Source organism: Neocloeon triangulifer, unplaced genomic scaffold (genome assembly GCF_031216515.1).
Source record: "Neocloeon triangulifer isolate White Clay Creek 2 clone unplaced genomic scaffold, ASM3121651v1 ptg000002l, whole genome shotgun sequence".
NCBI classification, from domain to species: Eukaryota; Metazoa; Arthropoda; class Insecta; order Ephemeroptera; family Baetidae; genus Neocloeon; species Neocloeon triangulifer.
The window spans coordinates 4,397,322-4,410,297 of record NW_026775545.1 but is presented as its reverse complement, the minus strand read 5'-3'; the positions used below and the strand labels follow the sequence as shown (position 1 = coordinate 4,410,297).

At 37.6% G+C, this 12,976-nt stretch overlaps 1 protein-coding gene across 1 annotated transcript; it reads left to right on the top strand.

Moving 5' to 3' along the window:
- The first annotated feature begins 136 nt into the window (after positions 1 to 136).
- Positions 137 to 7,310, top strand: LOC132205273 (uncharacterized). Its single transcript, XM_059634227.1, has 6 exons — positions 137 to 298; positions 3,524 to 3,665; positions 3,828 to 4,052; positions 4,885 to 5,272; positions 5,829 to 6,199; positions 6,564 to 7,310. Exons 2-5 carry the CDS (start codon positions 3,567 to 3,569, stop codon positions 6,185 to 6,187), a joined length of 1,071 nt encoding a protein of 356 aa, XP_059490210.1. The 5' UTR covers positions 137 to 298; positions 3,524 to 3,566; the 3' UTR covers positions 6,188 to 6,199; positions 6,564 to 7,310.
- The last annotated feature ends 5,666 nt before the right edge of the window (positions 7,311 to 12,976 follow it).

Below are 12,976 nucleotides of genomic sequence, written 5' to 3'. Positions count from 1 at the left end.
TTGTATAATGTATTCACGCTGCTCTTTCTCTCTCTCTCTCTTCCACCACTACTACCTTCCACTAATAACTAATTCTCTCCACTCCAAGCAACGTCTGAATGTTTAATGCCGTGATCCTCTCCTACTTTTTCACTCACTCTCAGTCACACTCGGCCGTTCTCCAAAGTAGGATAGCCGCTGCTCTCCTCCTCCGGCGGCGCCGTTCGATATAATATTATATTTCCGCGTTGTCGCCCTCGTCCATTCATTCGGCCCTTGTCCTGCCGACCGACCGTCGCGTTTGCCGCACTTCCCAAAGGTGAGTGTCCCACCTCGGACGGCCGAACAGCACCGAACAGGCCGCAGGTTCTGCGCAGATTTCTCCTTTCGAAAGGCCGCCAGTAGTATGGTTACTTATATTCTCGCGACCTGCAGCGTTGCTTGGTTGACACACAAACTCAATGATTGAGCGCATTACGTTGAGCCCCGTCTGTGCCATCGATCGATTGCAAGAGCAGAAGTACTTGCAGTGTTGTTTTGTAACCACAGGACTTTTTATATTTATTTTTAATACTTTTATTCAAATCCGGAAGTAAATTATTTATTTTGCATGAGAGCTTCTCCTTCATTCAGTATCTTGATCCGTCGAGGTCATTCGATTATATATGAAAAACTTGCTGCCACTTTTCGGGAATTTTATGAGGAATGTTTAATTATTTTAATTACTGAAAAATTAATAATTTTCCGAGAATCGTTTTGAATCGGAGCCACGTTGAGAAAAAGAGGAGAGATCGAGCACTTGTGTGAGCTGGAACTGGTTTTCCGCTGCAAGAAAATTACGTTGCATCAACACATAACAAACCAACGCGTGCAGTGGAATTTTTCTTTGTTTTTCTCATTTGCATTTGTGAAATGATTCATTTTTTACAACTGAAAACAACACTGAAATAAATTATACGCAATCTAAGTTCTTTTTTAAAATCAAGAATAATTTTAAACGCACCATATATGCTAAAAAATACGCTTCCAATTAAGCCCAGGGAGAGACATTTTTTGCAACATAATACCGAATATGTATTTGTTATTTTTTTTCTCTCTCTCAGCTCAACATCAGATGGCATTTTTAGCGGTTTAATCTCGTCTGTGTCGTTCCGAGAAACGGCCGGCAAAAGCAGAAGAGAGATGAAAAGCGGCGGATTCCGCACACATTGATCTTGCTTGACAGCGCCGGAGACTTCTTATATAAAAGATATTATTCTAATCTGCGCTGATCTCATATATAAAATTTCTTCCAAAGTCATTTCGCAGCTGACGTTTTTTAAGTTTGGCGAAAACAAAGCAATAAGCGTCTCGGGTTCGCGAGGAGAGAAGAGGCGGCCGGCGTGCATGCAAATGCGAAAGAGGCCCACGTTGGTTGTTGCCTACTGGGGACCAATGAATTGTGGGGCTTCCACTGGTTCACTGGGCGCGCCAGCTCAGTCGCCTTGAAGGCGGCAGGGAGCGACGGAGAACATTTGGTATTTCAAGTTTGAGTTTGACCTCGAGGTGGGAATTAAATGTCCCGACACATAACAACTTGATTGAACTGGTACACACACACACGGCGCGAAAAAAACACAGCGAGTGCCGCAACCGCCAAAGCAGACGTGAAGATGTGTTTTTTTACTTCTTCTTTATAAATAATATATATTTTTCCTTATATTAATCGGACGGCTCTGCGGTTGTATAATATATAAATTTTCTTCCATATCTGATTAAAAAATTATACAGCTTGGAAGGAGGGAAATTATCAGTAAGTCATCTCAGCAGCTGGACCAAGTGAGTGGAGGGCTCTTAAAAAATGCCTGATTTTGTGATTGGAGACTCGCCTGGAGGGGCGGATTTGAGAATATAAGCTGGATGTCTATCATTATCTTTTTCTCAATATATAAATATGTTTCTTTTTTGGCAGACACCAGTCAAGCCGAAAATTTAATTCTAAAGATGGAAACGATAGAAACGCCACAAAAGGACAGACGAGAATTGTTAAAAATTTAAGGCCACAAAGATTTTTTCCTGTTTGCTTAAAAAGTCTACTTATCTTTACAGCAAATAAGTACTTTTTAGGCAGCAGTGTTTAAAGCACTTTCAAGAGCTATTTAAAATAAAAAACGAGTAAGGCTTAATTTTCTAAAAAGACTAAAAATGCAATAAAATTACGAGAAATGAAAACTGTACAAGGTACCAGTACGTTTACTCCTCTCATTGTTAGATGTAGCTGAGAGAAGGCATTAAATAAATTTATTTTTGAGGAAAAAAAACGCTCAAAATCTACACTCCATAAATTTAAAATGAGAATAAAAGCTAAAAATGAGAAAGAAAAACTCATAATTTATTAATTAGCATCTGTGATTTTTTATTGTTTATCGAACATTTTTCTGTTGAATAAATAATCCTTTAATTTTCTCTGTAAAAAATATTCCGTTTCTTTATCCTTATATTTTTGTTAGCATGCAGTTTTTTACTGAGCTAAGTGGCCACTAATTAAATGTCGTGTTATTTCTGATGAAAATGTCTGCGAAATATCTTTAGCTCTTTGTGCGCCACACGGCATCAATCAACTCTATTTTTAGCTGATTATTACGCGTACACGGCGGGGCGGGATCCGATACACTTGTAGCGAGTCAATTGTTAATTATGCTCCTTTGCAGAACAAGCAAGCGGCCGTTCGAACAAAAAAACATGCGAGAGGCTTCACGCAGATGAAGAAAAAAAGAATGACGAACGGAATTCATTCTGACGTGTACTCCATTCTAACGTTTACAACTCTTTTTCTTCGAATCATTCTGCCGGCGCGCTACTTATCGGCGTTCATTCTTCGCTTTTTTACGTATATTCTCTTTTTTGAATGGGTCGAGATCAGCGCAGAATTTCGGAAAAAATCCGAGACTCGAGAGCCCCCCCGGCGAGATCGCTCGCGAGAGGAGGAGCGAAGGAAAAATGCCATTTCAGTGATTTATCGCCTTTGACTCTGCTGACAATGACTAATTTTGCAGCATCTCTTTGACCTTCCACCGTGCCAAAATGTAATAAACAAGCAGTAAACTTGACGATGAAATGAACCAACGCCACACTCTTAGCCAGGGATTTTATGTACGTTGCCATGAGATAAACTCGCTGGGAAAACGATCGCAGACGGCGGAAAGAAAAAAAAACTGAGAAATGACATTTTATACCAAAACGCATCTTTGAAATCCGATATTGAAACTAAGAAGGACTTGAGCAATGTGCAAGCAAGGGGGGGAAATGCATAAATAGCAGTTTTTGTCCTCAAGCGTTGGAAGCAATTTTATCGCTGACCTGACTTATTTCATTCAAACGCAATTTACTCTGCAAGTTAAAAAAGAGAGGAAAAATCAACTACATAGGAATTTCATATTTATTTTTTCAAATTCTCCTTCCAACATTCATTGCGCTCGGAGAGCCGAGCCGCAATATATGTGAAGGAAATAATTTTTTAATTTTCCCGATTCAGCTAACTGCAATTTGCGTAACGTTGCTGCAGGGCATCTAATGACCTGACTCGCTGATTGGCCCTCTGGTTGAACATGAGAGAAGTCAAGCCCGTGAACGGCTGGCGGCTCGTCTGCCTGCTCTTCGTCATCTTCCATCTGGTGGGCTCCTCTCGAACACACCGAGAGCACAAGGTAAAGGAACTGCCTATTTTTTCTTCAGTCTCCAATTTCAGAGTCAATGAAAGTTGACCTCGGGCCCTTGTTAATCAACGATGAAATGCATTTTAATAAAAAAATTAGTCAGTGAGTGGGGATGAAATATTTTAACGTGCGAATCTGGTGATTTTAACGCAGGTGCACAACATCGTGCTCTACCCTGGCAAGCACTCGTGGTGCAAAACCACCCCCATCAAGCAGGTGGTGGCGTGGCCCGGCTGCGTGGCCAAAGAGATCGACAACAATGTGTGCGTGGGCGCGTGCTTCAGCTACACGATCCCGCAGACCCAGCCCAGTGCACCGGGTGACGTCATCTCGCCCTACTGCGACTCCTGCCAGGCCAGTGAGGTCACGTGGATTGATGTAAGTGTCTGCCGGCCCGCCGGCCGGCCCTACCTTGGTTATTTTTATAACACCTGCTGGCCCTCCGCGAAATAATTTAGCATCGGCACTTGTGAAAACAGGTCTTCTTTGTGTGTTCAATGAAAGGCGAAAAAGAAGAATCAAAAAGGTCTTTTCACGCATTTGCAAAATGCGACGCTTGGTCCCTCCTTAAAAGTAAATAAAGTCTGTGGAGTTATATGAAACGAACAAATAATATAAAAATTACAGTTTTCCCTGAATTTAAAAAATACACTCATATATTATTTCATATTTTTCATCTTACGTTTTTTTAAATAAATTTAAGTCTAAGAGATTTAAACTATTATTTTTTTTATGGAGCGCCAACTAAAGTAAAAGGTTCCATATTAAAAATGGATAAAATCCACTTTTTCAATATTCTATGGCTTGAAGCTCTATTGTTTTCAGGCTCATATATAATAAATATGTTGAGAAAGCTTAGATTTTTAAACAAAGCAAAAACCCCTTTTCATCCTTTTTCCACCATTTGCATTTTGTAACAATAATTAATAATGAAATATTGAAAACGCCTTTTTAATTTAAAATTTTAAAATTAGTCAATTTTAATTGTTGCTGTGTGTTGAGGATTTACTATTTTAGAACCTTTGTCATCTTGGAAATTGAAAGCTATTCAGAAAATATAAAGTATCAACCTAAAATCAAAAGTTTCAAGCCATAGATGTGCATAGAAGGTAAAAAAACGTGGATTTTTGTTTTAATTTCTAAATTTAACATAAAAAGTAAAAAAATTCAGCATAAGCGAATGTGATTTTTAAAATTTGACTCCATTTAGGTGACTTTGGACTGCGAGACGGAGGACACTGAGTCCAAAACGTTGGAGCAGCCGACAGAACAGCCGTTGGAGCAGCAGAACAGCACACACCAGTACGTGCAGATGACCAAGAAGGTGCAGATCATCGCCAACTGCAGCTGCAGCTCGTGCTACAGTGGCCACCACGGCCACGGCCACCACCAGTCGCATCTCAGCGCTCAGCACCAAGAACAGGAAGTGCCCGAACTGATGCACCAACAACCAGACGTGCCAGAGCTGATGGGTCTCGTGCAGGAGATGCAGACGAGAAAGTTGTCCGGCAGCTCCGGACACGCAGGGCTTCACCCGCACCTCAGGGCTAATAACCACACCCTGCATCGATTACTGGCTGAGACAAATCTTTCTGAAGGTAAAAACCTATTACATCTTTAAATTTTAGTAGTTTAAATTGTTTTTTATTTTTTTGTCAACTAACATTAATAAAAATTTAATTAGAATTTTTTAATGTTTAAAAAAACCATTTATTAATATTTTTCATTTTTTAATAAATAATTTTATAGTTTACATAAATATTACATATTGATACTAAATTTAATAAATGAATAACACCAAAATTAATTTTATAAATAAATTGGGTATGGTCAAACATTTGTATCTTAAAATTACACTAATAAATTAATTTAAGTTGGACATTCTCTTTTTTTCGTTTAAGGGATTGCGAGCTTTTCATTATTAAATAAAGCATACAATTTATATCATAAATAATTATGCGATTGGCCCGAGATTGCCTGTGGATTGGAAAAGCCAATGTACTCAATTTTCAATAAAACTTTTGAGTGATCTTTATTTTTGTGATCAAACTGTAAGTGGAATAAACTTTTGATCCAAGCCGATTTGTTGTTTTTTTTATATGGTTACAAGAATTACAATAAGATTTTTTTTTAACAATAACACTTATTTTCCAGGTGACATTGCTCATCACTTTGGTGCACAAATCGGTGCAGAAGAAGAGGAAGAGGAGGAGACTCCGGAAGAAGAAACGGAGCACACAAGTCCCTCGGCTGAGCCGCCGCCGGACGCGACGTTCAACGCGGCGGCCGAGTCGCTTTCACTGCCCAAGTCAGCGTTCGAGCACTCCGGCGGCCACCACGGCCGGCCGCATCACGGCCACGGTTTCCACCATGGCACGACCCACTTAGAGGTGGCGCACGAAAAACTGCACCCCGCACACGAGGGCACTGAGGTCAGCTACCACGAAAACCTGATCAACCCCGAGCCCAGCCAGGACAGCACCCACGAAGACCAAAGCAAGGGAAAGTTTTGAGAGTAAAGAAAGGTCAGTCTCATTTATTAATGATTAATTTAAGAAAACAAACATAAATAGAATGAAAACAGTTTATATCTGAATTTGAAATACTGTAGATCATGATGTACTAAAAAGTAGAATTTTTAAATTTGAAAAGTTCAATTAATAATGTAACTATTGAGATCCTCAAGATTAATTTGTTTACATTTTTAAAATTAAAAATTAAATCAATTTGGTATGCCAAACTTTGAAAAAAAAATTGGTCGTAAATTAATGTTTTATTTAATTTAAAAATCAAATGTGCCATGTAAATAAAAACTTACATCAAAAGATATAACAATATTTTGATGAAAAATGGAAAATTTTCACATAATTAAAGTCATTAAAATTTCAGGAGCTGCTGAAATGAAGATTGCAAGCATTCAATTACCAAGTTAGCGCAACGAATAACCCTCCGAGCTTGGCTTCATTTAAATATAATAACACACAAGGATAACATACATATATTTACATCTCTCTGTACTCTCTATTCATTCTAAAGCAGCACATTAATAGACTTTAGGACATATCAACTAATATCCATACCAAATATGTGCAGAAATTAATTATTAATGTACGCCGAATGGAGCTCCTTACGATATAAATTTGCAATTTTCATGTAAGTACCAAATATTCTACTAACGCAATCAAAATTACGCCTTACAAATTAATTCTTACGCCCTTTGTTATTATTTTATACATGTATAACTATTTTATACAATCAGCGGAAAGAAGCATGATTATTATAATAAATTACATGATGTATTTTACGTAGTCTAGCCTTTTCACACAAATTATCTGCTTGATTTCTGTTTATTGTACTTCTATAAATAATATTCTTGCTCACAAAGAGAGGCTTGTAATTGATTAGGTAGTTAGGCTAGTAGATTGTAAGAGAAAGCGACGCTGAAAGATTCTTACTCGAGGCTGTGCATGATATGTTTTTAATATGTCTACGTTTTGTGGGAAAATCCGTATTGCAGACGAGCGTGTGGTCAATTGTGCGTTTTCATGAATTGTGTCTCTCGTGATTATGAAAGGAGAATCGCACACACTCACCCATGATATGAAAGAATAAAACCGCAATTGAATTTTTTTCAAAGCGAACGCCGTCTCATTTCAATTTCCCTTTGGCAACTGGTGTGAAATTAATACTCGCCTTTCTGCTGCGGGGGAAATTCTGTCCGCAGAAGAAGTTGATATGAAAAGAAAAATGAAGAGTTTTTGTGGTCAGTGCGTGATGAAAGGCGGCAAGATTTTTTCAATCTCAAAAAATTCATCATCTTTAGTTTTAATTATAATTTTTTCCATTACCACAGATTGAAAAATTTATTGGATTTTCAGGAATTGTCTCGCATTCTGAGAAAAAACTATGGCAATTTAAAATAGAATTATTATTATTTTTAAATTCTGTCTAAATTAACAAATAAAAAAGTTTTTAAATCGTGGGAAACTGTTTAAATTAAAAAGGAGGAAAATAAACCAACCAAAAAATGTTTGATTTGAATTAGGGAAATAAGCCAATTTTATAAACGTATCGAATTCCCTATTTTGTGATGAAAATGGCGCCTATGCAGGTTTAATAAAATAAAATTAGGTCATCCAGAGTCACATAACTTGATAAGTCTTTCAAATCCTGGGAATAGGTAGAGGCAAAATAAAAAAAATTTATATTCAATTTGGTTTGATTTTCAGACAGCATCAATGCAAATATTAAAGGAAATAGGTAAAATTTCATAAATTTTAATTTTTTTTCTTTTTTGCTATAAATATAGATTTGTTAACCTATTTCTCTAGTCCTTTTTTCATGCTACTATGAAAAATTCTGTTCGGATTTTTGCAATGAAATTGATACTTTATCTCGAAACATTCATTTTCTTTCTATTCGCGTTTAGGTAAGAGCCGCCCAATTTTCGAGCGTCTTTTTGCTTTGCTCTTCAGTGCACAATTCTTTGGGGGGATGCCTTAAAGTGGCGAACGAATGGAGCTATCAAATGTCTCTCGCGATACACTTAGGCTTGAATAACGATTTTATTTTAAGGCGCGCTGCACGCTCTCGCACACAAGGAAATTTTGAACTTGACGGGAAGCCGCCGTCGTTATTGATGGAAAAAAGTGCGCGCACCTTTGCAACTCCTTGATGTCCTTTATTTTGCGAACGGAAAGCACGTCGCGTCTCCGCTAACTGGCACTGCGAGACAAACTTGCAAACAAACGTCGATGGCAAACATTGAAGCGTTTAAGTGACAAGCATAAATATTCAACTCAAGTTTCCTTCTATGTAGGAAATGAAAAAGGAACAAGAAGACGTAAATATTTATGAAAATATTTTTTTAAAAACAAAGTGAAATGATATACTTTTAATTGTAAATATCAATCCTCTCATTACAAAATTAAATTTCTATTTCCAGAAATTATAAATTTTTGTAAATGTTGGAAATAAAAATACAAACTGAAACACCATGGACTAATATAGCGACCAAAGAAACACCTCTCGTTTTTCGCTATTTATTTGAGCTTTTTGTAAAATCTTCTACTAATTATGTTTTAGTCGGCCAAATATAGCAAACTACTTCATCAATGGATTTATGAAATTTTTTATTATAAAACATTATTAGAATTAAAATAATTCACCTGTCAAACAAATTTTTTAAGGAAAAAAATACACAGTAAGAATTGTCTGCTTTCTCTTTAGCTTATTTTATCATTAAAACTCAACTTTACTCTGATCGTGAGCAGCCGGCCTTTCTTCGTGTTGCAGACACGCCACACAAATTGCACAAAACACAATTACTCGGCGTCGGGTGAATAAAGTCTGAAGTTTTCCCGCTGAACAAGGTGCACTGGAGAGTGGGTAATAAGTTGCGAAATATAATAGGTATCACTACTCCTGATTTCCCGGCGCACATTATTACATTTCGCTCTTTTTCTCTCAGCGGGAAAACTCATTTCGATCTCTTTCCTTTCTTTCCTGGGCAATCATAGCCGCGTATTGTGTTGAATTTGAGACACGCCAGGCGATAGCCTTTCAAATTGGCTGCCGCCGCTATATTGGTCTGGGTCTCTATCCCTGTGCTTTTCTTCTCCGACGCGGTCCGACCACCCCGCGTTCGCTCAAACACATACAGGGGCAAACACAATAAAGTGTCTATTGTTATTGCGCGCTTGTTTGGAACACCATTTCCCAAATTTGCTCTTTGCTGCTGGTTGCAGAGACGCGCGCGTGTGTGGAACAAGTGCGTGTTGGCAGCCGAGAGGAGATTTCATCAACTCAAATTCTTGTTTAGAGCGGTCGCCATTAAATCCTGCCTGGATTTGCCCCAGGAAATTTATTGGCAGGGGTGCTGTGAGTGTCGCAATTTCCAGCCACCCAGGCTTTCTGTATTTCACCAACAAAAATTTTGGATTTTAGGGAAAAGGAAAGTGTTTTTGTTGATGTGTTTTATTGCACTGGTGGTGACCATTCAACCAGATCTATTGCTTTTTTTTTAAACCATGTATATAAGTAATTATATTTTTTTGTTTTTAATTTGAAAAAATCTTTGGAAAGTTCATGCAAAGCTAACAAGGAAACATTTTTAGGTGCCTAACTGCAATTTTAATCAAATATATGGAATGTCGATTAGGATTCTGCAGAATTAAATTATTAGCTGCTGAAATGCATTTTTCAACTCTACAGAAGGGTTTGAGTTTGCCATTAAAATAGATAATAAATAATTTCATCATCTATTTTAATGACAAACTTAACCCTTCCAGAGGGGTAAAAAAAACCCACATTTGTGTTACCAAATTTGATGTAATAAATAATTTGATCATCTATTCTAAAGGCAAACTCAAACTCATTTTGGTACCACAATTTGCTACCACAATGTGGTACCAAGGTCCGCTCATCAGCAACAATGAAAAAAGATTTGATTGTTGTTTGAGCTCTCTGATTGGGTACAAGCAGGGTACAAGTAAAGTTGAACCCAATCAGAGAGCTCGACAACAATCGAAATTTTCTGACGAGCGGACCTTGTGTGGTACCAAAAATTTGTTACCACAATTTTGGAAATGCCGGTTTTTTTTAATTTAAATATTTGCTGTGGCCCGTCAAGGAATGATTTTGTTGAATCTAAAAGATAATTACCCTATTTTGATTCTAAGATATGGATATATTCCATCCATAGACATAAAGAATTAATTATTCTTTTCGAGATATTTAATTTTGCTGAAATCATAGGAAAAAGTTATTAAGCTTATTAAAATATAATTATAAATTGTATATTTTAAAAATAAAAAAAAAAAAATTTAATTTTTTCACAATTATTACTAATTAGTAATTGCATCAGCCTTTTCCTAAATAAATTACACTTCTTTCAATGTTTCATTGACGCTAGCGAAATTTTGAAATCAAAATTTCCCATTTCAGCTTCTGCGTAAAATTAATTTTTTCTATTTTATTTAATTGATTTACTACGTCTCTATTTTGGTTTCATACAGAGCATGATTAAAAATTTTAAAAGTTATTAAACCTTAGTGCAGGTAATTTCAGCTCAAAGTTTTCCTCCTTAACAATAAAAACTTCTGCGTTGACGAGTGCAAACTTTTAAAAAACACGCCATAAAATTCTCCGTCTAATCACATTTTAAAAATTAACTTTGACGCTCGGAAGCCGGCTGGCTGCAATAAAAGCGGCGGTGCTGTTTTTCCCTTTCCTTTTTTTATCATACAAATGGTGTTTGATTTGGAGTATTCGTCTGTGAATTTTACTTTTTTACTCAGCCAGAACAGCTCGCAAACAGCAGCCTTTGAGACGAGTCTACATGGTAAATTATTAAAGACGCCGCCGCTCTTCTGCGCTTCTGGCGAGTGTGGAGCTGCACGAGCCAGCAGTTGAGAGCAGAGAAATAAAAAGGAAAAAATATATGAAATTAAGTGTTGCAGAACTGAAGAAAAACGACGCTTTGTGGCGGCGCGAGTAAGCGTGTGTGTCATTCCTTGCAAGTTCACTTTCGACTGCAATATTTATAGACGCGCCGGCTTTCACCCAAAATGAAGGACGATTTTCAAAGCAGAGAGATTTCTACTGAAAGCCCAGATTTGAGCTTTTAAGCAGCGATTTGAGCCTAAAGCGGTGCCCCACGTGATAAAATAAAATGTGGGATTTTCGTGAACCGAAATTATTTAAAATTACAAAACTTAAGTGAGAATCTCATAATTGTTGCTTTTTGTGTGAGAGTTGTTGTGGGAATATTTATTTATCATTCTGCCTAAAATTAATATTAATAAAATTATGGCCAGGAGTAGAAGGTTGCCTTTTCTTTTTTGGGCCTTGAAGCTATGAAAAGGAGCAGTTTCTTTTTTTTACTCCAGAATATAAACAATGAGCAACAATCAAACAATGGCTAGATCTGCTTTGTTGAATTGTTCAAAAATGCATAGGTGATTTAAATCTGATAGCTTGGAAAAAAAATTCGTATAATTTGAAGTACTTCTGTTTTCAATCAAGAAGATAAACGTTCTCTGAATAATAAGCTTATATTGTTAAAATCAAAACGTTCGTTAGCATTGAATCGTAGATTTATAACTAAAATAACTCAATGTAACAAATGTTTTTTTTTTAAATTTTATCATTTTTCTCCATCTCACTATTATGTTGAAGCTCGAGTAGGTAGGCAACCTGCTCTTCACGCACGCAAGAGTGTTGCATACCTCCAAATTAGCAACTCGACTCCTATATCCTAGGTGGGCTAACCCAATTACCTTTCATAATTCGCAAGTTGATCCGCGCGACGTGATTCGCGTCGAGATGATTTTCCTCAAATTTTTTTAGCCCTCTCGCCAAAAGCCAATGGAGAGTCACCTTTTAATAATCATTAAGTGCGAGCTCGTCGAGGAGAGGGTGTGTGCGTGCTGAAAAATCGCGTTTATCTCCGTCCCGGTTCACAGACTTTGGTGCAGCGGCCATATATTTATTAGGCCCCAGGGGTCGAGGGTGCAAGACACAGTTCTTAGCGCAGTTGTAGTTAATTCGAACGGCACCAAACGAACGAACGAATCCTGCTGACGTGGACGCTCTAGATGCGGCGAGGAGCTATGGGGATGAGGAGTTATGGTCCGCTCGCAGAAAGCAGGATATATGGCCGTGGCGCGTGAAATGATAAAAATTTGTTGCGGAGATGTGCGTGCGTATTGAGCCATAAAAAAGGGCGGCGTGCTGAATTTTTCCCGACGCCCTCGCACCGATTCATAAATTCTTATAACAATATATATATAAGATATTCGCAGATGCGAACTCGCTGCTCTTTAAATATTACTCTCCAGATCAGACCCTCTTCAGCCCACGGCAGGTTTCATTTCTACTTTCTTTTGTAGAATTCTCTCGTGTCGATTAATGGCGCAAAAAAGGAGCTGGTTTTATCCATCATTCGATATTGATTCGGAAAATGACTTTTATGAATAGAACGGAATTGCTTTTCTCTGCCAGGTTTCTTTCTTTCTCTTTCCATCGGTCTGTTTTACTTTTTATGGCTGGCCCGCCGCTTTTTTTATAAGTTTCGCAGGTGAGCCACCGGCCCGCGGCTGCTGATTTAGAAGACATTTGGAAGTTATGACTCGGCTTCAGCGGCAAATTAAATTTACCTCTCCGCTACCTTTTTGCTGCCGGTCGTAAAGTTGCCAGAGTTATGCTCGACAATCCGGTGGGCGCGAATATATTTGGGACTGATCTTCGAAAAGAAACCAAGGAAATTTAAAAATGCACATGGTTTTTTTTTTTTAAATCAA

Coding starts and splice junctions, on each gene's coding strand:
- LOC132205273 (XM_059634227.1), top strand. CDS start 3,567: ATGAGAGAAGTCAAGCCCGTGAACGGCTGGCGGCTCGTCTGCCTGCTC. Junction 3,666..3,827: donor GAACACACCGAGAGCACAAG/GTAAAGGAACTG, acceptor ATTTTAACGCAG/GTGCACAACATCGTGCTCTA. Junction 4,053..4,884: donor GTGAGGTCACGTGGATTGAT/GTAAGTGTCTGC, acceptor GACTCCATTTAG/GTGACTTTGGACTGCGAGAC.